General features: G+C 45.9%; 1 protein-coding gene across 2 annotated transcripts in view; it reads left to right on the forward strand.

Annotated features, from left to right (window-relative positions):
* Window positions 1-24,504: 24,504 nt before the first annotated feature.
* Window positions 24,505-25,088, forward strand: part of CHST11 (carbohydrate sulfotransferase 11) — a 306,072-nt gene continuing 305,488 nt past the window's right edge. Inside the window, exon 1 of one of the 2 annotated variants that reach the window (XM_054445122.2) lies at window positions 24,505-24,971. In XM_054445122.2, the coding sequence (XP_054301097.1) occupies window positions 24,854-24,971 (118 nt within the window). In that variant the 5' untranslated portion in view covers window positions 24,505-24,853. The remainder of the gene's footprint in view (window positions 24,972-25,088) is intronic. The other variant, XM_054445123.2, reaches the window with a different exon arrangement.

Genomic DNA, 25,088 nt, shown 5'->3' on the forward strand with positions numbered 1-25,088 from the left:
TTAAGCTACAGATTCCTGGGCTATGCTGCCACAGATGCCGTTTCAGTCAGTCTAGGGCTTGGCTGAGGAGGATGTGGAGTTTTCCACTGCAGATGACTGTGACATAGGACAATGATGGGACGATGTTCAGACCATGTTTTCTGAAACTCTGCCCCGGATTCACAAGGCTTTTCTGGTGTTCAAGGGGCATTTCTTTGTTGTGAGTTGTTCTTGATAAGTGAGAACGAGCATGCATGAGAATGTGTGTGAGCACGTGTATGTGTAAGCATGGGGTGGGAGTGAATATGAGTGTGACTATGTGTGTGCATGTGTGAACATATGACTATAGTGTATGGGGAGGAGGTGGGGCAGGGCAGCAGTCCTGGGGTAAGACACAGGGTTGGGTGTCATTGGCAGGAAGACACAAGCCCAGGATGGGGTGTAGGTGCCTGGTGAGGACGAGAAGGGCTGGAGGGATTGCACCAAATGACAAGGGCTCTGAGACGGGAGTCAGTGAGCTATAGAACAGTGTGTTCCCCACACTTGTGGCCAGCAGCTCCAAGCAGCTGCTCCGCCTTCCTTCCCTAAAAACACAAGCGCCTGTGGTCAGTCTGAGTCCAGAAGCCTCATGTTATAAAAAGGTATCCTGTGCAGGGTAATGGAAAAAAAGGGCAAAGAAAGACATATGGACCTGGAAAAGGATCTGGGCTGCACTGGAGCTTGGCAGGCAGCTTGGCCCTCCCGTGGCATGTGGCCACACGGGCAAACTGCGTTAGCTTTGGTGTTGGATGGGCCCACCGGTGGGTGATTTCGCCTTTATTTTTCTACTGCTCCTGTTTAAGGTGGACTCCTGGTGCTTGAGGTGCACCTGCGTTGTGGCGTGCTTTAAAAAATTATCCGCTCCCGTTTGGAAAGTGAAAGACATAATAGTAATAATAACAACTGTTAGCGTTTATGGAGCAGAGTCCACCATTCCAGACATCACACTAAGTGCTTTTGGGGCATTCGCTCATTTAAATTTCAACTTGGGTGATCACAGACATCTTCTGGAATACTGATCCTGAAACCAATTTTAAAGCAAAGTATAGATATCCCCACTTAAAATACAAAACTTTTAAACAGAAATATAACATAGAGAAAAATGCACGAACCATAAGTGTGCCCCTCAATGAGTTATCACAGGGGAGCACACCTGTGTGACCAGGTGAGCCTGCTCAGCTCCCTGGAAGCCACCCTGGGATCCTGCACAACCTCTAACCCCCTCCTCCTTCCCAAAGGTAATTGCTGTCCTAACTTGGTACATCATGGGTTAGATTTGCCTGTTTATGGCCGGGCACGGTGGCTCAGGCCTGTAATCCCAGCACTTTGGGAGGCCGAGACAAGTGGATCACTTGAGGTCAGGAGTTCGAGACCAGCCTGGCCAACATGGTGAAATCCCATCTCTACTAAAAATACAAAAATTAGCCAGGCGTGGTGGCGCATGCCTGTAATCCCAGCTACTCAGGAGGTTAGGCAGGAGAATTGCTTGAATCTGGGAGGGAGAGGTTGCAGTGAGCCATGATCAGGTCACTGCACTCCAGCCTGGGCAACAGAGCAAGACTGTCTAAAAAAAAAAAAAAGATTTGCCTGCTTATAAACTTCACATGCATTGAATCATAGCCTATGTAGTTTTTTGTGGCTGCTGCTTTCCTCCACATGGTGCTTGTGAGATTCATTCTTGTGGTTGCCTGTGACAGTTTTTCCTTCATTTTCTTTCCTGTATAGTATTCCATTTTGTGACTATACCACCTTTTTTTTTTTTTTTTTTTTTTTGAGACAGGGTCTCACTCTGTTGCCCAGGCTCAGTGTAGCCTTCACCTGCCAGGTTCTATCAGTCCTCTCCCATCAGCCTCCTGAGTAGCTGGGACTACAGGCATGCACCACCACACCTGGCTAATTTTTTTTTTCTTTCTTTTTTTTTTTTTTTTTAGAGATGTGATTTCTCCATGTAGCCCAGGCTGGTCTCAAACTCCTGTGCTCAAGTAATCTACCTGCCTCGGCCTCACAAAGTGCTGGGATTACAGGCTTGAGCCACTGTGCCTGGACTATGCCACATTTAATTTATCCATTCTGGAGTTGACAGAGGATTTTTTTTTCATCCTGGTTTGGGTAGCTCCACTTTTTACTGTTTTACTATTATTTTATGTCTCTGTGCAACTCAGTCAAAAGTGCTGGATTCATGTCCTGGATACTCTACTTACCAGCTCTGTGAACCTTGGGAAAACTATTTAGCCTTTCTGAGTCTCATTTGTCTCTGCAAACAATAATGCCTAATTTCCCTTGGTTTCCTATTCAATCAGCAAGTGTTTATTGGTCACCTGCTATGTGCCATCATTCTAGGAGATTTAGCAGTGACCAACACAAAGATCACTGCTCCACAGGTTTGTACCTTTGTCCCTTCAGTTCCCTTTCTTTGAGAAGCTCTTTCTTCCCAGATCCATCCTTCTTCTTCCTTACTCCCACCCACATTTTTGCTTCGTTATTTTCTGCTCATCCTTCTAGACTGAAGTCTGACATCCTTTCCTTTCCTCTAGGAAGTCTTACATGGCCCCTGGCAGAGCACTGGCCACTGTTTACTGAAATGTTGGGGGCTCGGTCTGCACACCTGTCTCCCCCGTCACCTGTGAGCTTCCTCAGGGCAACGGCTGATTTCCTGCACCTTTGGCATCTGCAGTGCCTATCCCAGGGTTTTAAGCTCAGGGTAAAGTCTTAGTGCAAGTTAAGAACTTTTGTTGTACTTGTAGCCAAATAAGCCAGCGTGATGGCCACTCAGGTCATACCTGCTGAGTTAGCACATCAAGACGGTAGTCCTGCTCCTGAAACCAGAACTTATTCCAGGTGGTTTTCAGGGGGTTCAGCCACATTACGGGGGTGATTAGGTATAAAGAGCCCTGGAGTTCTTTGGGCCAAAAAACTTGCTCTCTCCAAGCCTCGATTTTGTGAGTTAAATGGCTACCTTTTCAAGGTTATCTGGGAGACTTAGAGAAAGTATACTTGAAGCGCCTGGCATCCAAGAATAATGATTTCATTGATTGAAAGCTTATTATATAGTCAGCTTAAAAGGCACTTTATGTATTTTAACTAATTTAATCAACACAACAGCCCGTGATGAAGGAGTTGTCACTATTTGTGTCAACTTACAAATGTGGAAACTGAGGCACTGAGTGTTTAAGGGACTTGCCTAATGCTACACTGACACAGCCAGTAAGTGGCAGAACTAGGAAGGAGACTGGTCTTGACTGCTACAGCCCACCTTGCCCAGGAGCTGCAGCCGCCACCCAGAGACCCAGCTCAGAAACTTCCAGACAGCATGGTAGCACAAAAGGCTGCAAAAACCTTCCTGATCTTTCTCTTCCCCTTTCCTTTAGGGCCAGTTCGGGCAGTAAAGTCGGAGCTTCCTTTGAAGTCTTCTCCCTTCTCTCCTGATGAGGCCTCAGGGAAAATGAGTCCTTTCCTTAACTCAGCAGCAAAGAAATTGTCCAAAGACAGCAGTAGCATCTCCGTGGGAAGCTCAGGAATACTAATGATAAAACAAATTGATAAGTTCAATTTCAAATGTGTTGATGAGAAAAACTAATTGATAAGCTCATTCATTTATTTAACAGGTATTTGTGGAGTGCCAACTCTATGCCAGTGTGGAGAATTAACTCTAAACAAACAGCTGAGGTCCCTGGCCTGCTGAAGCTTATGTTCTTGAGTTGGGATGTTACCAGAGGCGAATCTGTAGGGGTCTGCAGCAACCGCAGTTCTTGCCTCTTTAGAAGAAAGAATTTGACCAAGGGGCAGACGGTAGAAGGAGAGACTGAGGCAAGTTTTAGAGCAGGAGTGAAAGTTTATTGAAAAGCTTTGCTGGCCGGGTGCGGTTGCTCACACCTGTAATCCCAGCACTTTGGGAGGCTGAGACAGGCGGATCACCTGAGGTCAGGAGTTCAAGACCAGCCTGGCCAAAATGGTGAAACCCTGTCTCTACTAAAATACAAAAATTAGCTGGGCGTGGTGGCATGCACTTGTAATCCCAGCTACTTGGGAGGCTGAGGCAGGAGAATCGCTTGAACCGGGGAGGCGGAGGTTGCAGTGGGCCGAGATCGTGCCAGTGCACTCCAGCCTGGGTGACAGAGTGAGACTCTGTCTCGAAAAAAAAAAAAAAAAAACTTTACTGCAGAAGCAAAAGGAAGGAAAGTACACTTGGAAGAGGACCAAGTAGGCGATTCAAAAGACAAGTTTGACGTTTCGACTTGGGGTTTTATATGTTGGCATGCTTCTGAGGTCTTACGTCCCTTCTTCTCTGATTCTCCCCTTGGGATGGGCTGTCCGCATGAGCAGTGGCTGCCAGTGCTTGGGAGCAGAACATGAGCAGTGTGTTTACTAGCATTGTACGCATGCTCACTCGAGATGTTCTTCCCTTACCAGCCCAATGTGCCTTAGGAGGTCATATACCAGTTAAACTCCACCACTTTACCTCTTAGGGCACATGTGTGAGCCCACTCACCCAACTGCTAAGATCTTATCGGGAAGCTGCTGATCACCAGTTTCAGGTTTTTCCCTTCGATAGGGCGACTGCGTTTCCCTGGCACTGGCTGGACCAATTATTATTTTAGAGAGGCAGTTAACAACAACCTAACCATCACCTGATGGTCTCCTGACATTCCTGGTTGTGGGTGGGGGGACCTTTCCTGCCCTGTTCATGTCTGACTAGCTACCTACTGTAACAGTATAAATATCTTTTTAACACTTTCATTTACAGGAAAGAAAATGCAAGAATGCTTGAAAAAAAAAAAAGACCCAAATACCAAAATTTGGATAAACTAAACAAGTAAAAGAAGGAGAAGTGACAGAAAAAAAAAAAAAAAAAGTAGACTTCCTGAAATAATTAATGAAAGGATGTTTTGAAATAGCAAGTTTGTCCAGTATAGGTATAATGAAATTTGATTTACCAAAATTCCATTTTTTTCCAAGAATTTGTGGTATAACATGAAGCTTACCTTTCACAGCAAAGGCAAGGTCATCCCCGCCGTGGAGGACATGGTGCTGCTGATGACTCTTGAGACATCTCAACCTACAGTGGCTTCAAAACTTACGCCTTCAGCTCTGCCTCCTCCCCACTCCCAAGCTTCAAACTCAAATATTCAGCTGCCTGCCTGTCTATAGATCCTCTTGGATGTATAATAGCATCTCAGCTCCAGCATAACCAAAAGATAACTCTTGATTTGCACCCAAATCTTGTTTTTGGTTTTTTTCCCCTTAGTCTTTACCACTTCCTTAAATGGCAACACCTATTCAATTGCTCAAGCCAAAAACTTAGGAGGCACCCATATTCTTTATTGTGGATATCAATAGCAAAGGCAGCTATTGTTTAATTGAGGGTAACAGAGACCCAAAATAACTGTGACTTAAAAAAATAGAAATCTACTTTGTGTATTTCTTCCTCCGGTAGAGAGGGAGGTAGGTAGTCCAGACTTCCTAGTGTATCTAAACTCCATGAACTCCTCAGGGATGCAGGCACCTTTCAGGTCACTGTTCCACCATCCCTGGATATGATCTACCTCTTCATGACACAATACGACAGCAAAAGCACCAGTCATTGCATCATGGGTCCAAGTAGCAGAACCCCTGTAGGAAGGAGGCATGGAAAAGAAGGGGCAGAGAGCATATACTAGCAATCTTTTAAGCAAGGTAATTTTGCTAAGACCTCATTGGCAGAACTTAGTCACATGACTACATCACCTAACTATAAGAGGCTGGGAGATGTAGTTTTTATTGTAGGCAGTCATGTGCTTAGCTAAAACTTGGAAGTTTTATTGCTATGAAAGAATAGACCAGATATTGGGGTTGGTAGGAATGGCCAAAAGTTCCTGCCATATCTGGGTTGTAAACTCTAGGCTACTGGGCCCCTGCCTGCTATTTGACCCCACCTCCTTGACCATGTTCAACACAATGTAGCCATTCTGGCTTCTTCTAATGTCCTTTGAATACACCAGGCTTATCCCTGCTTAGAGCCTTTGGGCTGCCACTCTCTGCCCCTGAGATGCACCCTCCAGATTTGCACATGGCTGACTTCTCATTATTCCAGTTTTGGCCCAAATGTCAGATCCTTACTGGGCCTTCCCTTGACCACCCTTTCTAAGGCAGTGTTTCTGTACCAGCCAGCTTCGATCACATAACCCCATTTCATTTTCCTCAAAGTACTCCAGAGTCACTCTCTGAAAACATCTTCCACTTTGTGTGTGTGTGTGTGTCTCCCTGTTCCAGTGAGTAGCTAGTCAGACATGAGCAGGGCAGGAGAGGCCCTGCTCCAACCCAAGCAGGAATGTCAGGTGACCATCAGGTGATGGTCAGGTGGTTAACTGTCTCTCTAAAATAATAATTGGTCGCAGCCAGCCCCAGAAAAAGGCAGTCTCCCTATAGAAAAGAAAAGCCTGAAACTGATTATCAGTAGCTACCCAATAAGATCTCAGGAGTTGGGAGAGTGGGCTCACACATGAGCACTAAGGGGGAAAATGGCGGAGTTTAACTGGCATATGACCTCCTAGGGACATTGGACTGGTAAGGGAGTAACACTGTAAGTGAGCATGGGTACAACTCCAGTAAACACACTGTGCACGCTCCCCTCTCAAGCGCCGGCAGCCCACCCCAAGAGAAGAATCAGGGGAGAAGGAATGCAAGACCCTGGAAGTATGCCAACATATAAAACCCCAAGTCAAAGGTCAAACCGTGCACTTGCCTTTCACGTTGCCCGCTTGGCCCTCTTCCAAATGTATTTTCCTGCCTTTTGTTTCTGCTGTAAAGCTTTTTAATCAACTTTCATTCCTGCTCTAAAGCTTGCCCCAGTCTCTCCTTCTGCCTTCTGCCCCTTCGTCGAATTCTTTCTTCTGAGGAGGCAAAAATTGAGGTTGCTGCAGACCCCTACGGATTTGCTGCCGGTAACATATTTTGGTACCATGTGACTTGGATAATTTTCACCACTAACAATATGATCTAAGAAACATGAAACTGCAGCATCAAAAAAGAGCTTTCTGATCCTGACACCTGCCTGGAGTGAACTCCATCTGAAAAATCCTGGTCTATTAGCCCTGGCAGGTGCTTCTCAGATCTACTAGGCCAGTGTTTCACAGGCATCAATTTATGGAATGGCCCCTGGATTTCAGGGAATATTTTCTCACTGGTTAAACTTTTAGTGCTAAAGTTATTTACATTTGACCCACCTAGACACAAATGGACAAACACCTTATTCTCCATGGTCAAGCCAAAACTGGGAATTTTTTTTACGGATATATATATATAAATATAATTTCTTTATGAGGATTTGTGGATTGCATTAAGGATAATGAATAAACAAGAAAGCTTAATAAAAAGTTCCTAAGTCTACTGAGGAATGTAATGTGTGCTCAGCATGTTATTTGTCTGTGCTGAGACATACACTAACACATAACTATGCAATTTTCATGTGCAATGGTCAACAATTTAAGTATTTTATAATTCCCACTCTCATCTGACAGATAAGAAAACAGGCCACCAAACGTGTATGTGTGTGTGTGTATGTGTGTATGTGTATGAGATGTATATATATGAGATGTATATACATATGAGATGTATATATGTATATATAAGATGCACGTGTATACATATATGTTAAATGTATATGTTAAAATATCTAAAAAACACACACTGGCCCTATCTCTTCCATATATATGCAGTCATCCACACCAACCCTAGGCTATGAGGCTTCTCTCTCCAGAGAGAGAAAGGCTCCATCTAGAGCAAAAAGGTCATTCATCAGATTTGGATATTGAAGTAGCACGAAAAGCCAGTATTTACCAAGAGAGAAAAGGATTTCTCTATTTCCCTTCCATATATATATATATATGGAAGAGATAGGGTCAGTGTTGAAAGGAGATGGATCTGAGCATGGACTTGGTGCTGGAGAGTCCCAGGAACTGGCCTGATGAGGGGGAGACCAATTCTTTGGTGAACAGATTGCCCTGTCACCTGCTGAGTGGGGAGGGTAGAGGTAGACACATGGGAATAGTGAGAAAGTGACATTTTACGATAACAATGACACGGGGCTTGAGTGTTTGTTCACATTACACCTAGAAGTATCCAAAAATGTAGTGAATGGTAAGAAGGAGAGAAATCAACATTTAGTCCAATAAGTAATACACACAACCTCTGGAAAGGACGCGTCTGTCAGCTCCACACTCAGTGGTTCAGATTCCATGCCACTCCTTCTCTGCAAGAGTCAGCTGGGTGTATAGAAGAGAACTCAAGGGACATCTTGGAGGCAGGGGAAGAAGGGCCTGGGTCGGGGATCCCCACAACCACCCTCAGCTCCAAAGACTTCTAGGAGGACTCATGGGACTCAGCATATAGTCACAGTCATGGCTATGATTTATTATAGTGAACGGGTGCAAAATAAAATGAGTGAAAGGAAGAGACACACGGGGCAAAGCTGGAGGAGACCAGGTGCAAAATTCCAAGAAGTCACACAGGGTATACTTAGTTTATTTAGAAAGAATTGTGACAACCTATGTGGAATGCTGTCTACCAGGGAAGTGCCACTAGGCCTAGGAGTCAGTCCAAGGATTTTACTGAGGGTCAGTCACGTTAGCATCTGTGGCCTAGGCTGTACCAAAAGTCCGGGCTTCCAGAAGGAAGGCAGGTGTTCAGCATAAACCACATTTTTGTACAAAGAGTTCAGGTGCAGCGAGCTGCTCCTGTCCTTTCTGGGAGTGCTGGGAACCCACCCCAAATCCAAGTTTGTAGATGCCAGCCAAGGGCCAACCTTGCAAGCAGTCTCAAACTGACTATGTTAACTCTTTTCTGCCAGAGGCCTCAGAGCCACATGTATCTCCCTCATCCCTGGACTGGAGGCCATTGAGTCACAATAGGTTCTCGGTCCTGTTGGAGGCCATTTGCTCTCTGAAGCCCTGTACATCCCGGGCAGGCCACGGAAGGCCAGGAGGGTTGTGGCAGGCCAACTAGCCAGCCAGGCACTTCCTTCCACCAATGCTACCACCCTGGGTTGGATGTGACCACATGGGGACTTCTTTGCCATGCTCTCCCCTCCACTGGTACACACAGGGAAGTCTAGCATGACCACCTCACTGTCTAGTAACCTAAGTGCCCCTTGGGTCCTATCATCCATCTGTGTTTGTCCCGAGGTGGCGGATGGGAAGAGGGAACAAGAACGCTGGCATTTGAACTGCTCTCTCTGCCTCTTTGTCTTTTCTCCTGCCCACAGAACACTGAGGTGGGAATACATGGCTTCCCATGTCTCCAAAGCCACAACATCATATCTGGAGTAAAACTGGCACCTGGGCAGCCAGTTTTAGCTGTTGTTAATGTGTTAACACATTATATGACCTAATGGCCACTTAACAGGACCTTGGGGAGTATAGAAAATCCTTTTATCTCTTGGCAAATTCTGGCTTTTTATGCTACTTTTTTTTTTTTTTTTTTTTGGAGACAGAGTCTTGCTCTGTCACCCACGTTGGAGTGCAGTGGCATGATCTCAGCTCACCACAACCTCTGCCTCCAGGGTTCAGGCGATTCTCCTGCCTCAGCCTCCCGAGTAGCTGGGATCATAGGGGTGCACCACCACGCCCAGCTAAATTATTATTTTTTTTGTATTTTTAGTAGACACAGGGTTTCACTATGTTGGCCAAGCTGGGCTCGAACTCCTGACTTCAGTTGATCCACCTGCCTCGGCCTCCCAAAGTGCTAGGATTACAGGTATGAGCCACCATGCCCAGCCTCATGCTACTTTAATATCCAAATCTGATGAATGACCTTTTTGCTCTAGATGGAGCCTTCCTTACTCTGGAGAAAGAAGCCTTATAGCCTAGGGTTGGTGTGAATGACTGCAAAGGTGAGTGAAATTTCATATCCCCCAGTTTCATTCCATGATTTTCATTCTAGAAATGATAGTTTGCCTTTGTAAACGTGCTTTCATGAACTTTTGGTCATGATAACTCAGAGATTGAGGTAGACATGTCCATTATACAGACAGGACCACTGAGTCAAAGAGGGCTAGTTAATGGTGGAGTTTGGGCTTGAATGTATATCTTCACACTTGACTCTAGTAAACTTCTTGCTACATATTATTTGTTGCTAGCATTAGATCTTTATTGTCTCTTGTAATCTATAGGCAGGTGCAGATTCTGTAAAGAATATCTGTTCTTTCCCATCCACAAAAATGGCTTTCCAAATATATTCCTGTCCTAATCTATGGAACCTGTGATTATGTTACCTTGAATGGCAGAAGAGACTTTGCAGATGTGACCCAATTAAGGATTTTGAAATGGAAAGATTATCCTGGATTATCTGGATAGACCTGATGTAATTACAATCATTCTTGTAAGAGGGAAGCAGGAGGTGGGGGGGAGGGGAGAGAGAGAGAGAGAGAGGGAGAGAGGAAGAGAGGAAGTGAGGAGGAGAGGAGGAGAAGAGAAAAGGAGAAGAGGAGAAGATAAGAGAGGAAGAGAGGAAGAGAGAGGCTATGAGGTGGCTTTGAAGATGGAGGATGGGGCCATGAGGCAAGTGATGCAAGTGACAGACCTCCAGAAGCCATAAGAAGACTAGGAAACAGACCTTTTCCCCACAGCCTCTGGAGGGGAGGCAGCCTTGCTGACACCTTGATTTTAGCCCACTGAGACTGGTTTTGTACTTTGGAACTCCAGAACTGTAAAATGATACATTTGTGTTGTTTGAAGTCACTAAGTTTGTGGTAATTTGTTACAGCAGCAATAGCAAACTAACACATGCAGTATCCTCTCTTATTAACTATAATAGAAGTCATCTTGGCCTCTCCAGGTAGTTGCATCTTGGAGAAACCACCTGGCCCAATTCTTGGTCTGGTGATGTGAGTGGGGCTGACCACACTCCTGGCTCCAGGGCAGAACATAGCCTCCAGGCCTGGGCAACAAGCATGCTACATTCTCTGGTCACGGTGGCTGGTCAGGGGTGAGCAAGGCCCTTCAGAAGGCAGCTCTAGACTCTTGCTGGAGCTGTTAGGAAGGGGATGTGTCCTTTCTACAGTGGATACTGAGCTGGAGAGAAGTCTGGAACAGGCGGGCAGCCACTTGAGAATGAAGACAACACAAAAGAAAGCTGAGCCAAGGACTGGAAAGAGAGGTATTCTCCTTAAGACACAGCTAGAAACCTGAATCAGGTCATGTCTAAAGACAGCTTAAAGATTCCAGTGACAGGAGCCAATCAAGTCTCTTTTTGTTTAAGCTAGTTGAAGTTCTGAACCCAGATGTTTCTGACTAATAGTGTTATGTGGTTAGGAGTCACCTAAATTGGATTATCTGATTATTGATTTTGTGGAAGTTCAACACTGTGGAGCACCACCCAGTACTACCCAAGAGAAGGCATGTTAGTACCCAAATGCCACTGATCTTACAATTAAAACCGAGGAGAAAATTTGAGTCCCTTTGCCCCAGAGGATGTTCCTGCTGAGAGTTACTACTTCAGTTCTTTTCACTTAACAAATCCTAACCCTGGTACATCAGTATATTGCTTCCTCAGGCTTCATCTCATGCAGCTATGGAGACTCAGGGAAAGGGAGTGATTGGCTGCAAGAGAGTGACTGGCTGCAGGACACATGTCGGCTGGTGGCCAGGCTGGGATAAGCACTCTGACCCTAAGCGCTGTGTGCTCTCTGAAGCATGCTGCTTCGAGCTTCCCTGCTGTGTGCAATTAGTTCTTGTTGCTCTCCCCTTGCTGATCAGCATTCTCACTTTCATTTTCAGAGCCTGGCTTTATCATTATCATAGATTATCTAACATATTGAATATTAAAAATCTGACACCAGAGAGTAAGATTTGCATTCCAAGGTTATTGTTGTTTACCAGAACTCATCACTTGACCTGCTGTTTTTTGAGAAACATCACTCCGAAGGGCAAGAGACAGTTCCCCACAGCCTCCCTATGGAGATCACATTTTAAAGCCTCTTCATTTGAGTTCCTAATATTGATGGCATTGATCTGTCACTTCTCCATGAACCAAGCTCAACTGACAATTCCAGGATCAACCAGAACAGGAAGGGATGTTAAAAGTTATTTGGTCCAATCCTTGCATTTTCCAGTTGGAAAAGTGAGACTTGGAAAGTCAAGTATGTATCAGTCAGAGTTCTTGCTTAGAGGCAAGTACTCTGCTAACTTAAGAATATGAATATTTTAAAGGTAGCTTACAGAAATTCCAGGAGGGTCAGAGAAGCAGGTATGTGCCTATGCAACTGGAAACAAGAACTGCAGGGGCTTCCCCAGTAAATATATCACTATCACTGTCTACAGTCGGTTGAATGGTGGCCATCAAAAAGATATGCCCACATACTGACCTATACATGTGACCTTACTTGGGAAAAGCATCTTTGCAGATGTAATTAATGTAAAGAGATGGTTCTGGATTATCTTAGTGGGCCCTAAATCAAATAACAAATAATAAGCCTTTATAAGATACAGAAAAGGAGACAGCACAGACACAGAGAAGGCCATGTGAACATGGAGGCAGAGACTGGAGTGATATGGGGACAAGCCAGGGAACACTGGGAGCCACCAGAAGCTGGAAGAGGCAAAGAAAGACTCTCCCCTAGAAATTTCAGAGGGAGCACACAGCCCTGCCAACATCTTAATTTCAGACTTCTGGCCACCAGAACCATGAGAGGTTACATTTCTGTTGTTAGCGTTTTATAGTAGCAGCCTGAACAGATTGATTCAGTGACTTTGGGTAAATCACTTTGTCCAGCCTTGCCAACATGGTGAAACCCCGTCTCTATAAAAGATACAAAAATTAGCCAGGTGTGGTGGCACACGCCTGTAATCCCAGCTACTCAGCAGGCTGAGGCAGAAGAATCACTTAAACCCTGGAGGCAGAGGGTGCAGTGAGCCAAGATGGGGCCATTGCACTCCAGCCTCGGTGACAGAGCAAATGCCATAGACTGGGTGGCTCCAACAACAGACATTTATTCTCATCATGCTCCGGAAACTAGAAGTCCAAGGTCAAGGTGCCAGCAGGGTTGGTTTCTGGTGAGGCCTGTAGATGGCTGCCTTCTTGCTGTATCCTCACATGGCCGTTCCTCTGGGCAGGCACAAAGAGTGAGCTATCTAGTGTCCCTTTCTCTTCTTGCAAGGATGCCAATCCTATTGGATTAGAGCCCCAGCCTCATGACCTCACCTAACCTTAATTACCTCCTTAAAGGCCTTCTCTCCAAATACAGACACATTGCGGGTTAGGGCTTCAGCATATGATTTTGAGTCCATAACACTCCCACAGCTAGTTAGAGGCACGTTGAGATTTGAGCCTAGGCCTCCTGACTGCGAGCCCACCCCTGAGTTCAACCCCCATAAGATTTGGGCAGGTTGGGTCACAAATGCATTTAGAAAAACAAAGGTATTTAGAAAATAGAATGATACTTACCATGACTGGTCTTTGGGATCCATTTTAGCTTACTGCCTAGTAGCAAGGGGCCACAAAAGGGAAAATATCAATCTCCTTAGACATTGGTGGCCCAGCTATAGGTTCTGCCTCTCTGCCCATACCTTGTGATCTGTATCTTCAAGGCTCTTAGCTGCAAGCAACGGAAAGTATGATTTAGGCAAAAAAGGAATTTATTGAAAGTGTTGTGGGTAACACAGAGAAATGCTAAAAAGGCTGGGAAATGGCTTGAAAATCAGCAGGAAGGAAGGGAGGTCAGCAATAGCCAAGATCACAGCACACGGCTGGTCCAGTAAGGCCACCACAACCATAGCCATTGGATTTGCTGTGTCCATCATGAAAGCAGGTTCTCTACCAGCTCTGCTTCTTTGCACCACCAGCTCCTGTCCCAGCCCATGTCATAGGTGCCTCTGAGTGCTCTGACTTAGGTTTGTGTAGTCTTCACAACATCCTGAAAATATGTATCATGATTCCCATTTTACAGATGAGGAACCTGAGGCTTAAATATGCTAGGTGACTGGCCACAGGCAAATTCAGGCCTGTCTGACTCCAAAGCCCACTCTCCCAGTAATCACAGTGTGGTAATTCCATCCCATGGCTGGGATAAAAGAATTCCAAAGTATACTTCAAAGAGGTTGTTCCAGTTGCTTCTACCAGCAACACTTGGGTGGCTCCTTTGCATTCCACCCTTTCCAGCCTCAAGGGAAATGTATTGTCTAACACACATCTTTGCTAATTTGATAAACTAAAATGATGTCTTATTGTTTTGGTTTGCCTCTCTTTAATTATTGAGGTTGGATGCTGTATTAGTCTGTTTTCATACTGCTGATAAAGACATACTCAAGACTGGGAAGAAAAAGAGGTTTAATTGGACTTACAATTGCACATGGCTGGGGAGGCCTCAGAATCATCACAGGAGGTGCAAGGCACTCCTTACATGGCAGCAGCAAGAGAAAAATGAGGAAGACGCAAAAGCGGAAACCTCTGATGAGATCTCATCAGATCTCGTGGGACTTATTTCACTACCACAAAAATAATATGGAGGAAACTGCCTCCATGATTCAAATTATCTCCCACAACATGTGGGAATTATGGGAGTACAATTCAGGATGAGATTTGGGTGGGGACACAGAACCAAGCCAGATTAGATGCTTCCTTATATTTTACTATCTGGTATATTTCCTTTGTGTGTGTGTGTGTGAAAAATCTTGTCCATTGTTTTTGTTCGTGTGTCTATTGGGATCTTTGTGGGGTTATCTAGTTGTATGTATGAGATCTTTATATATCACAAATAAGTTTTTCTTCCTTTTATTTTAGATTCATGGAGTACCTGTGCAGGTTTGTTACACGAGTATATTGCGTGATGCTGAGGTTTGGGCCTCTAATGATCCTGTTGCCCAAGTAGTGAATATAGTAGCCAATAGGTAGTTTTTCTTTTTCTTTTTCTTTTTTTTTAAGTATTTATTGATCATTCTTGGGTGTTTCTCGGAAAGGGGGATGTGGCAGGGTCATAGGATAATAGTGGAGAGAAGGTCAGCAGATAAACACGTGAACAAATGTCTCTGGTTTTCCTAGGCAGAGGTCCCTGCGGCCTTCCGCAGTGTTTGTGTCCCTGGGTACTTGAGATTAGGGAGTGGTGATGACTCTTAAAGAGCATGCTGCCTTCAAGCATCTGTTTAACAAAGCACATCTTGCACCGCCAATAGGTAGTTTTTCGACCCTTGTGTCCCCCATCCCCTTCCCCTCCTTGTGGAACCCCCAGTGCCTACTGTTCCCATCTCTGTGTCCTTGTGTACCCAATGTTTAGCTCCCACTTCTAATGGGAGATATGTGAGCATATCACAAAGAGGTTTAACCTTTTATCTTTCATTTTCTTCCTTTTTTTTTTTTTTTTTTGAGATGGAGTCTCACTTTGTTGTCCAGCCTGGAGTGCAGCGGTGTGATCTCGGCTCACTACAACCTCCGCCTCCCAGGTTCAAGCGATTCTCCTGCCTCAGCCTCTCAAGTAGCTGGAATTACAGGTGCCCGCCACCATGCCCGGCTAATTTTGTAGGTTTCACCATGTTGGTCATGCTGATCTCAAACTCTTGACCTCAAGTGATCCGCCCGCCTTGGCCTCCCAAAGTGCTGGGATTGCAGGCATGAGCCACAGTCCCTGGCCTATCTTTCATTTTTCAATGAATATTTTCACCACATTTTTAATGTGCTGTTTAACTTTGCTCCTTTTCCTTTGACATACAAAAGTTTTACGTTTATGAACAAATATTTGACAAATATTTCTCAGGCTGCCCGCATAATGCAAGGGATTGTTTTAGGCAAAAAAAACTCTCTGAATACTTAGATAATTCCTGTTTTTGGACTCCCTGCTACTTCCCAGTCCTTTGGGTGAGCAGGTTTATAGAGAGCCGTTTCATATTTAGAGAGAGGGCCAGAAACAACTCTGAGAGACATACTTTTTCACTGCACTTTAGGGCAAAAAAAAAAAAAAAAGACAAAGGTACGAATTGTTTGCGCCAATTATTTACACAGACTCATTTTATCCTTCTTTCTAAACAACTATTTGTAGGGAAGGAGAAGAGGAGGACAGGGGGCTTTAAAAGTCACAAGATTTGCCCTGCGGAAAGTCCCTGGAAGTGAGCAAGTCTGTGAGTGAGAAGGGAGGACCCAGCTGCCTGGGGGAAAAGCTCTCCTTTAATTGCCTGTTTCCTATCCTGCACCCCCAAGCTTCTCCCAAGCTCCTTTAAAGGTTGATCTTGACAAGAAGCCTGGAGATGGTGCTTGCTAGACATGGGTAGGACATACAAATACGAGGCCAAGTGCTGTGGTGGTTCATACCTGTAATACAAGCACTTTGGGAGGCCGAGGCAGGAGGATCGTTTGAGCCCAGGAGTTCAAGACCAGCCTGGGCAACATAGTGAGACCCCCATCTCTCCAAAAAATAATAATAAAAAAATTAGCCGGGTGTAGTGGCGTGCACCTATAGTCTCAGCTCCTCACGAGGGTGAGGCAGGAGGAGCTTGAGACTGGGAGTTTGAGGCTACAGTGAGCCGTGTTTGCATCACTGCATTCAGCGTGGGCAACAGAGTGAGACCCTGTATATATAAAAAAAAGAACATATGCTGGATACTCTCAGATGCTCAGAAGCATGGGCCTTGCTGCCTTACAACCTTGGTTCAAATCCCCCCACACCTCTGCCAATTAACAGATGTGTAAGTGAGAGTGAGTCCCTTAAGCTTTGTGAGGCTCAGTTTTTGCCATCTGTGTGAGGGGATACTCATGCTGCCCTTGTGTGATGGATGAGGATCAGTGGTCGTGTATGTAAAGTGCATAGCAGAGTCTGCCCACAGTGGGTATGCAATCAGAGGCCGTTCTAACATACCAGGAAATTAATCAGCAAGTTCGTGTGGGTCATCAGTGTGTGGTCGGCATTGCACCAAGTTCTGTGACAGCAGGTTCTAACAGTCAACCTGCGTGAGCTTGTATGGTGTGGCCAAGGAGATAGGGCACAGCTCACAAAATGACTCTGCAACTGTATATGACGTGTAAAAGTGCCAAACTATAGAGGAGTGGTTTAATTCTTATAAGCAGAAAGATAACTCTATGGTTTGAAATAATTAGGGAAAGCTTCACGGAAGAAGTAGGAGTTTAAGTTGGGTGTTGATGATTTAAGAAACATATTCTTTGATTAGACAGAATATTTTTCCATCTGAAAATGAAAATAGCTACATATTTTTCCTTTTAAACAATAATATGTACTCTTTTAAAAATACTTAGATAATACAGTAAATCAATTAAAAAGTCTGACTGCCCAAGAATACCTACTATCAATACTTCGTTGTATGAACATATATATTTGTATATAAATACAATTATGTTTGCTTATTTATGCAAAAAACAGGAGAATATGTAAATATTGTAGAATATTCCATTATACAGAGGCTTTATAATTTGTTTAAATCCTTACTACTAAAAATTTAGGTTATTTCAGCATGGTTAAGTACATGAATGCCTCAGTTTCATCAATCAATAACTTAGTGATTTTGGTCTTCTGGCCGGATCACTTTCCAGAAATGTTATAAAAGTTGTATCAGTTTATATCACCTTCCACCATCAGTTTATAAGGGTTCCCTTTTTCCCACACCCTTCCCAGTACTGACAATTGTCAGTGTTTTATAGTCATTGCCAAGCTGCCAGGTAAAAATTATATCACTCGTTTAATATGTATTTTTAGACGACTCTGTGTTAATCAGTGGTAATAAAGACATGGTCCTAGCCATCCCCTCTGAAAGCTCAGAGACCAGTAGGAAAAAGAGACATTAAACCAGTAATTACTGTAAACTGTGATGAGGGGTGTTGTAATTTGCATTTCTTGGATTATCCAGTCAGGTCCTTAATGAGTAAAGTGAAACGGGCCCACGGAGGTTTTACAGCAATGTGGCCTCTTGTTTCTTGGTGGACAGATGTTCTTTTTTGCCCATTGTTAACTCATGGAATACAACAGCTAGTAGGTGAACAACACAGAACATCCTGAAGGATTTTCTAGGGGAACAACATGAACTAGATTATGCTTTTCTGGCCTCATTTCTACAACATCCTCAGAATCTTAGGTCTATTATCGATGCCTTGAGGACCATACCTTGCCTATGAGGATTATGTCCCGATGTAGCATACTCTAATTGCACAACACGGGATAAAATAATAATACAATAAAATGGTGCTAGAACAACTGGATATCAGTATGAATTTAAAAATGGGCAAATGATTTGAACAGCCATTTTATAAAGAAATTCATGAATGATTAACAAACATGCAAAGATACTCAACACCACTAGTCATTAAGGAAATGTAATTCAAACCATAATGAGATAACATGTCACACTCAGTAGAATGGCAAAAATTAAAAAGATTGACAACACTCTGTTGGTGAGGATGTGACACTTTCCTACCTTGCTGGTGGAAATGCAAAGGGATATAGCCACTTTGGAGAAGAGTTTGGCAGTGTTTTATAAAGTTTCCTAAGTATTTTCCCAAGATAAAATATTTGTCCATACAAAACCTTGTATGCAATTGTTCATAGCAACATTTTTTGGTAACAGCTAACAACTGGAAACAGTGTAAATGTCCATCAGTCAAAAACAAATTATGGTAAATCCATGCTCAACAATAAAAAGGATTAAATATTAATACATGCAACAAGATGAATGAATTTCAAAATAACTTTGCTAAGTCAAAGAAGCCAGACATGATGGGCTGTGTCCAGTATAGTTCCCTTTATAAGAAATTCTAGAAAAGGCAAAACTATAATCAAAGCAAGATGATCAGTGGTTGCCTGGGTCCAGGGTCTGGGCTGGGGATCAACAGCACAGGGGTAAGAGGGAGCTTTCTGAATGATGGAAATGCTCTGTGTCTTGGTTATGGTGATGAGGGTTTGTATACACCTATAGACAATTGCCAAAACTCAGCAGGCTGTATACTTAGAATGAATATATTTTATTTATGTAAATTATATTTAAATAAAGCTGAGAGAAAAAACAGTAACAAATCTGAACTTTGCTCTTTTAAAAGGTATTTCCTTCTTGATTTATTATTATTTTTTTGAGACGGAGTCTCACTCTGTCACCCAGGCTGGAGCGCAGTGGCACAATTTCGGCTCACTGCAACCTCTGCCTCCAGTGTTCAAGCGATTCTCCTGCCTCAGCCTCCCAAGTAGCTGGGATTACAGGTGCCTGCCACCATGCCCAGCTAATTTTTGTATTTTTAGTAGAGATGGGGGTTTCACCATGTTGGCCAGGCTGGTCTCGAACTCCTGACCTCAAATGATCCTCCCAAAGTGCAGGGATTATAGGCGTGAGCCAATGCACCCAGCTTCCTTCTTTAGTATTATTTCTATTCTGAATTACATATGGGAGTGGTACACCATAAGCTCCCAGCACTCAGAGGTTCTCAGCATCTTAATCTGGCCCTGGCACCACAGCATGACAGGCCCTCTTGGCCACAGGAATCACCTCCAAGGCATCTGCCTGGCTCTGTCCTTGAAGCTCCCTCAGGTCAGCAGTTCTGTGACTTTTGTGCCATGCTTAGGACACTGGAATCCCTGGTGGCACTGGGATCACTGTGCCAGGTTTTAGCCATCCCAGGTACTAGTACCTATGGAGCATCCACCTCCCAGGCAAAAGGGGGCAGGGCACTCACTTATTCCTTCACAAATCCGCCCCCAACACCCCCTTCTCTCCCTGCCATTATCTCTTCCACAGTTTTAAATTTTTCTCCCAGGAAGACTTTATCAAATCCCTCAGGCAAGGTGGCACAAAGCCTGCTTGAAATGGAGGGGGCGTGGAGAAGTGGAAATAGGAGGATAACACACACAAATGAATACTTCAATAAATTATCATGCCATGAATGTCAAAGTGTGCTCAAGAAATGCTAATGTCCTCACTGAGGAGCAGCAAGAGGCAGGCAGCGGGCCTGGAAAGACTCCATAGAAAGACCTGGATGATCTGGTGGATGGGGCCAGCAGAGGGGCTGGCAGGGGCAAAGTGAAAAAAACACAGTGAAGGCACCTGGTTGGGTGAGGAGGGGTACTGGGGTGGGTGGACGGCCAGGAGCTGAAGGTTTCCTAGTTATGCAGATAGAGGTTAGGAGTTGATCAGGGGCCACCAGCTGAGAAATATTTGAGAGGGATGAGCGGCTCATGGAACCGATTTCTGGGCTGTGCCTGGAGACAGGGAGGTGGCCAGGGCTATCCAGAGGGCAGCTGGAGTCGGCTTGGGGTAGGGCCCAAGGATCCCACAGACCTGGTCCTCAGTAAGGGAGGGAGAGGAGTCTTTCAGGCCTAAACTAGGTGGAGGAGCAAAGGTGGCATCAGAAAGTCAGACAAGGCCTGGCACGGTGGTTCACGCCTGTAATCTCAGCACTCTGGGAGGCTGAGGCAGGCGGATCACTTGAGGCCAGGAAGTGGAGACCAGCCTGGCCAACATGGTGACACCAATCTCTACTAAAAATACAAAAATTAGCTGGGCATGGTGATGCACGCCTGTACTGCAGCTACTCAGAAGATTGAGGCAGGAGAATTGCTTGAACCCGGAAGGCGGAGGTTACAGTGAGCTAAGATCACGCCACTGCACTCCAGCCTGAGTGACAGAGTCTGCCTCAAAAAAAAAAAAAAGAAGAAAGTGAGACAGAATAATGAGGGATAGTCCTTTCCTCCTTCCTCTCCTCCCTCCTTTATTTTCTTCTCTTCCTTCTTCCCTCTCTCCTTCCTCCCTCTTCATCTTGTCTTCCCTTCCTCCCTCCCTCCTTTCCTTCCTCCTTCCTTCTTTTCTCTCCCTTTCCCTCTCCCATCCTTCCTCCTTCTCTTTCCCAGGCAATTCTTCTCTTTTCTTCCCCAACCCTTTCTCCTCTCCTTCCCTCCCCTTTGTCTCTTCCCTTCCCCTCTTTTTCTCCCTTTCTCTCTCCCTTCTTCAATCCCTTTCTCTTTTGCTGTCTTCTTTCTCCACCTTGTTCAGAAAAGCCTGCAAAGCAGAGCCTGCTCTCAGAGTCATGTCATGAGTAACCCACTTGTGTTATTTGCGGTTTACCTACCTGTAGAAAATTTGTACCCTAAGATCTCCACATACTGCGGCAAATGGTTTATAATTCAACTCCACAAATATTTACTGTGCTCTGGTTAACTGAGTGTCCTTTGTGCTAGAGGTGCCAGAAAGATGCAAATGGCAGCACCAGTCCTTGGAGGAGCCAGTCTGGGGCCCCTGGCTGATGTTGGCAGAAGATACATCCCTCTCTCCCCTCAAGGATGCTAAAGAGCTCTCTGTCTACTAGTACCCTGGGCCCACTTTTCTCTCCAACAAGGTGCAGAAAAGGGCATCGTTGCCAGGTTTGCAAGATCTTAACAAGACAGTGCATTGTAGGTATAATCTGCGGGAATGAGGAGGAGCTCAGCCTGTGCGGATTGGAAGGGCCACATAAACATTTGTCAGTCCATTGCCAATGGCACCCACAAGCCCGAATTGTGACTTCACACTGATTTCTTCCCCTGCTATAAATTCTACAAGATCGTCAACATAAATAAGACTTTCTCCTCAACCAGTTTTTCAGGGCCATGTCAGGCTTTAAAATAGGCAGGCCCCTGGCCGGGCGCGGTGGCTCACACCTGTAATCCCAGCACTTTGGGAGGCCGAGGTGGGTGGATCACGAGGTCAGGAGATCAAGACCATCCTGGCTAACATGGTGAAACCCCGTCTTTACTAAAAAATACAAAAAATTAGCCGGGCGTGGTGGCACGTGCCTGTAGTCCCAGCTAGTCAGGAGGCTGAGGCAGGAGAATGGCGTGAACCTGGGAGGCGGAGCTTGCAGTGAGCTGAGATCGCGCCACTGCACTCCAGCCTGGGCGACAGAGACTCCATCTCAAAAAAAAAAAAAAAAAAAAAAGGCAGGCCCCAGTTTCATTTGCATGTTGTTGAATTTGGAGAGTCAATCAATCAAGCCAGGTCCCACAGTGAGCACAGTGCCAATCTGCAGAATCTTTCAGGGCAAAAGGGAATTTAGAAAGGTGAGGGAGAAAGGATCTGAAGATGGATCCGTTCCTCTTTCAATGTTCAAAGTATAAAATCTTTCTCCTCAGTCTTATCAGTTAATACTGTCCTTTACTTGGCTAATATTTGTTATATAGCATAAGATGTAACAAAATTTTCTTAGGCTAGGAATGGAAAGAAAGCAATGATTCTAACTGTAGTTGGGCAGTTTAGAGTGTGATGAAGGAGAAAACAGAATTTTTCCATCACCCCTCAATGTGCATAGAACAACAGAATCACAGACCATTACCACTGACCTTTGCCATAGATTTTAGAGGTGATCTAATTTAACTTCCTAGTCCAAGTAGGCATTACCTCTCTGCCTCTGCTTATTTGTACCTACTATGTACCAGTCATTGTGCCGGGCATTAGAAAGAGACAGAGATGAAGACAACTTGGATCTCCAGGAAGGAGTTCAGCCTAGTGGGTACAGTGGCCCAAAAGAGGTTTGGACCTAGTGCTCACAGCACAGAGGAGGAAAGATGCAATTTCAGGTGAGAAAACAGCAAAGACTTCTTGGGAGAGGTGGTAGCTTATGTGTCATAGCCTTAATCCTCACTGTGTTTGGGCAGGTTCCTGATTGTGGGAATGCAAGAATGGATGCTGGGCATGATTCACCATCCTCCCCCACCATGTGGGCCAGCTCCATGATCTCTATGACTCACAGGGAATTAGACTTCTGATGTCTCCCTTGACTCTGTGACTCCCCAAACTGCCTTGCGCATGTCCAGGCTTTGGGGCAGGTAACTGAAGTCTTTGCCCTGTGAGGTGAGAGGTCACTTGGCTGACCTGGGAGTAAATCCCTTCCCCTCCCTGGCTCTGTAAAGCCAAGTGTTAAATGAGAGATTGATATTCCAGGCAAAGGCTTTGTGCAAATGCCCATCTAAGCCATGCCCCCTGCAAGGAATCCCCTTTCTTAGTGATCATGGTGGGGAGGTGGGGAGGGTGCAGTGCAACTCCCATTCCTGATCTCCTATCACCAGAGCAGAAGAATCACTGGAGAATGACTCTGTCTGAAGCTTGTTCAGCCTGGCTTCCTTGAGCAAGCAACTCATTCACAGGTAAGTCCAAATTAATACAGCGCACACCGGCTACATAAATATTGTGCTTTGATTGTCTTCTGTAATCAAAGGCAAGGCTGCTGAGTTTGTTACTTTCCCCACCATGCAACTGCTGGAGGAGAACTCTGGGGGAAGGGAACTGAGGTTGCCCAGGTGGTTTTTGTTGCACGTGTCTAACTGCAAGTTGTGTCTCTGTCTACCGAGGGGAGGATAAGGCCCATTACATTCAGATTCAATAAGAATTTATCAAATGCCTATTTTGTGAGAGGCATTGAAAGACACAGTATCTTATTTCATTTTTAATTGAATTAGTAATGACTTGATAAGGCACAAAGGTTAGTCTTTACAATAACATTTTTTTTTCCTGACATAAAAGTGATCCCTACACTATCGGCTGTGTCCACTTTACTGATTGTGAAACAGCCTAAATGCATGGAATTGGAAACTGGAAGTCAGTTTACACAATACAAGAAAGCAACACCATCTTTCCATGTACCTGCCAGTGCTATGGCTGGCTTGGCTTTTCCAGCAGTTTTTTGGGTGAGGTGGCTTCCTAGGGGCATTTTCTCACCCCCTCCCAGCTAAGACTGCTGTGAATTTTGAATAATTTGGAGGATGCTCTACCCTTTGGGGTAGCAGAGTTTTGCAACCCACAAATCCCTTTTACCTTGAGGAATGGTGGTGATGGTGGGTGTCAGAGATTCTGTCTGTATAAGTCCCCAGGAAAGCTCAGCTGTCGTCTGACCCAAGGGTCGTGCAGTTTCCTCAATCTTGACTTTAAGTCAGCCCTCTTTAACCCCGACTCCCAAGCTTGGCTGTCCTTTGAAAGAAAAACGAAACCGCCCAGTTCTGAGCGTCGGAAAATGGGCACTCGCTCCCTGGGGGTTTGGGGCAACTTCCCCGCTACGTCGTCCAGGAATTTTAAATAATTGCCAGCCACCAGAAACCCCCTAACCCTTAATTCTCCCCTCCGAGACCCAGCCCGCTCCTTGCCACTTTCCTCTCCAAACGCTGGCGGGGGTGGGTAGCAGCACCGAGGCGATTTTCTTCGTCTTTTTTTCCTCCGGGTTTTGTCATGGAAACGCTGACACAACCTCCAGACGGCGGCCGAGCCCGGCCGGGGACTGAGGGCTTTTGGGACCCTGCGGGAGCGCGGCGCGCACACCGCACTCCCCGGGCAACAGCTGGACGCGACCATATCCCGGGTAGGGGCGGGGGGAGCGCGACGCTCCGCCCCGGCGCTAGGGTCCCTCCCTCCTCCCGGCTCTCCGCAGGCGCCCTCCCCTCGCCGGGGGCCGCGAGTTGCATTTGGTAAAACCCAGCCCCGGAATATATAGATCGTTGGAGCGCAATGAAGTAGCCTTTGGAGAGGAGGGAGAGGGCCCGTCGGACAGCCACAGCGGCCAGCGCAGCGGCAGCGGCGGCGGCACCACCATCACCGCTCGCACCCCAGCCGCCCGGCCCGCGACCAGGCAGCGGCGGCCGCCGGCGGGATCGGAGGAGGCGGCGGAGCGGCGAGGAGGAGGAGCAGGAGCGCGCAGCCAGCGGGTCCACGCATCTCAGCACTTCCAGACCAACTCCGGCACCTTCCACACCCCTGCCAGGGCTGGGGGCTCCGAGAGCGGCCGCGAAGCGAGTCCGATCCTCCCTCCGAGCCTTGCTCAGCTCTGCCCCGCTCCTCCCGGGCTCCGGTCCGCGCGGCGGGGTCCCTGCTCCTGCGCCCCGGGCGCGCCTCCCGGACACCCCGGTCCCCGCAGCCAGGACAAAGCCATGAAGCCAGCGCTGCTGGAAGTGATGAGGATGAACAGAATCTGCCGGATGGTGCTGGCCACTTGCTTGGGATCCTTTATCCTGGTCATCTTCTATTTCCAAAGTATGTTGCACCCAGGTAGGGGGCGCGTTAGCGTGGTTTTGTTGGATATTTTCTTCTCTCTCGCGCTCTCGCTCGCTCCGCCTGATTTCTGCCTCTTCCAACCCTACCTCTCCGCCTTCGGCCTCTTCGGGG

Source organism: Pongo pygmaeus, chromosome 10 (genome assembly GCF_028885625.2).
Source record: "Pongo pygmaeus isolate AG05252 chromosome 10, NHGRI_mPonPyg2-v2.0_pri, whole genome shotgun sequence".
Classification (NCBI taxonomy): Eukaryota; Metazoa; Chordata; class Mammalia; order Primates; family Hominidae; genus Pongo; species Pongo pygmaeus.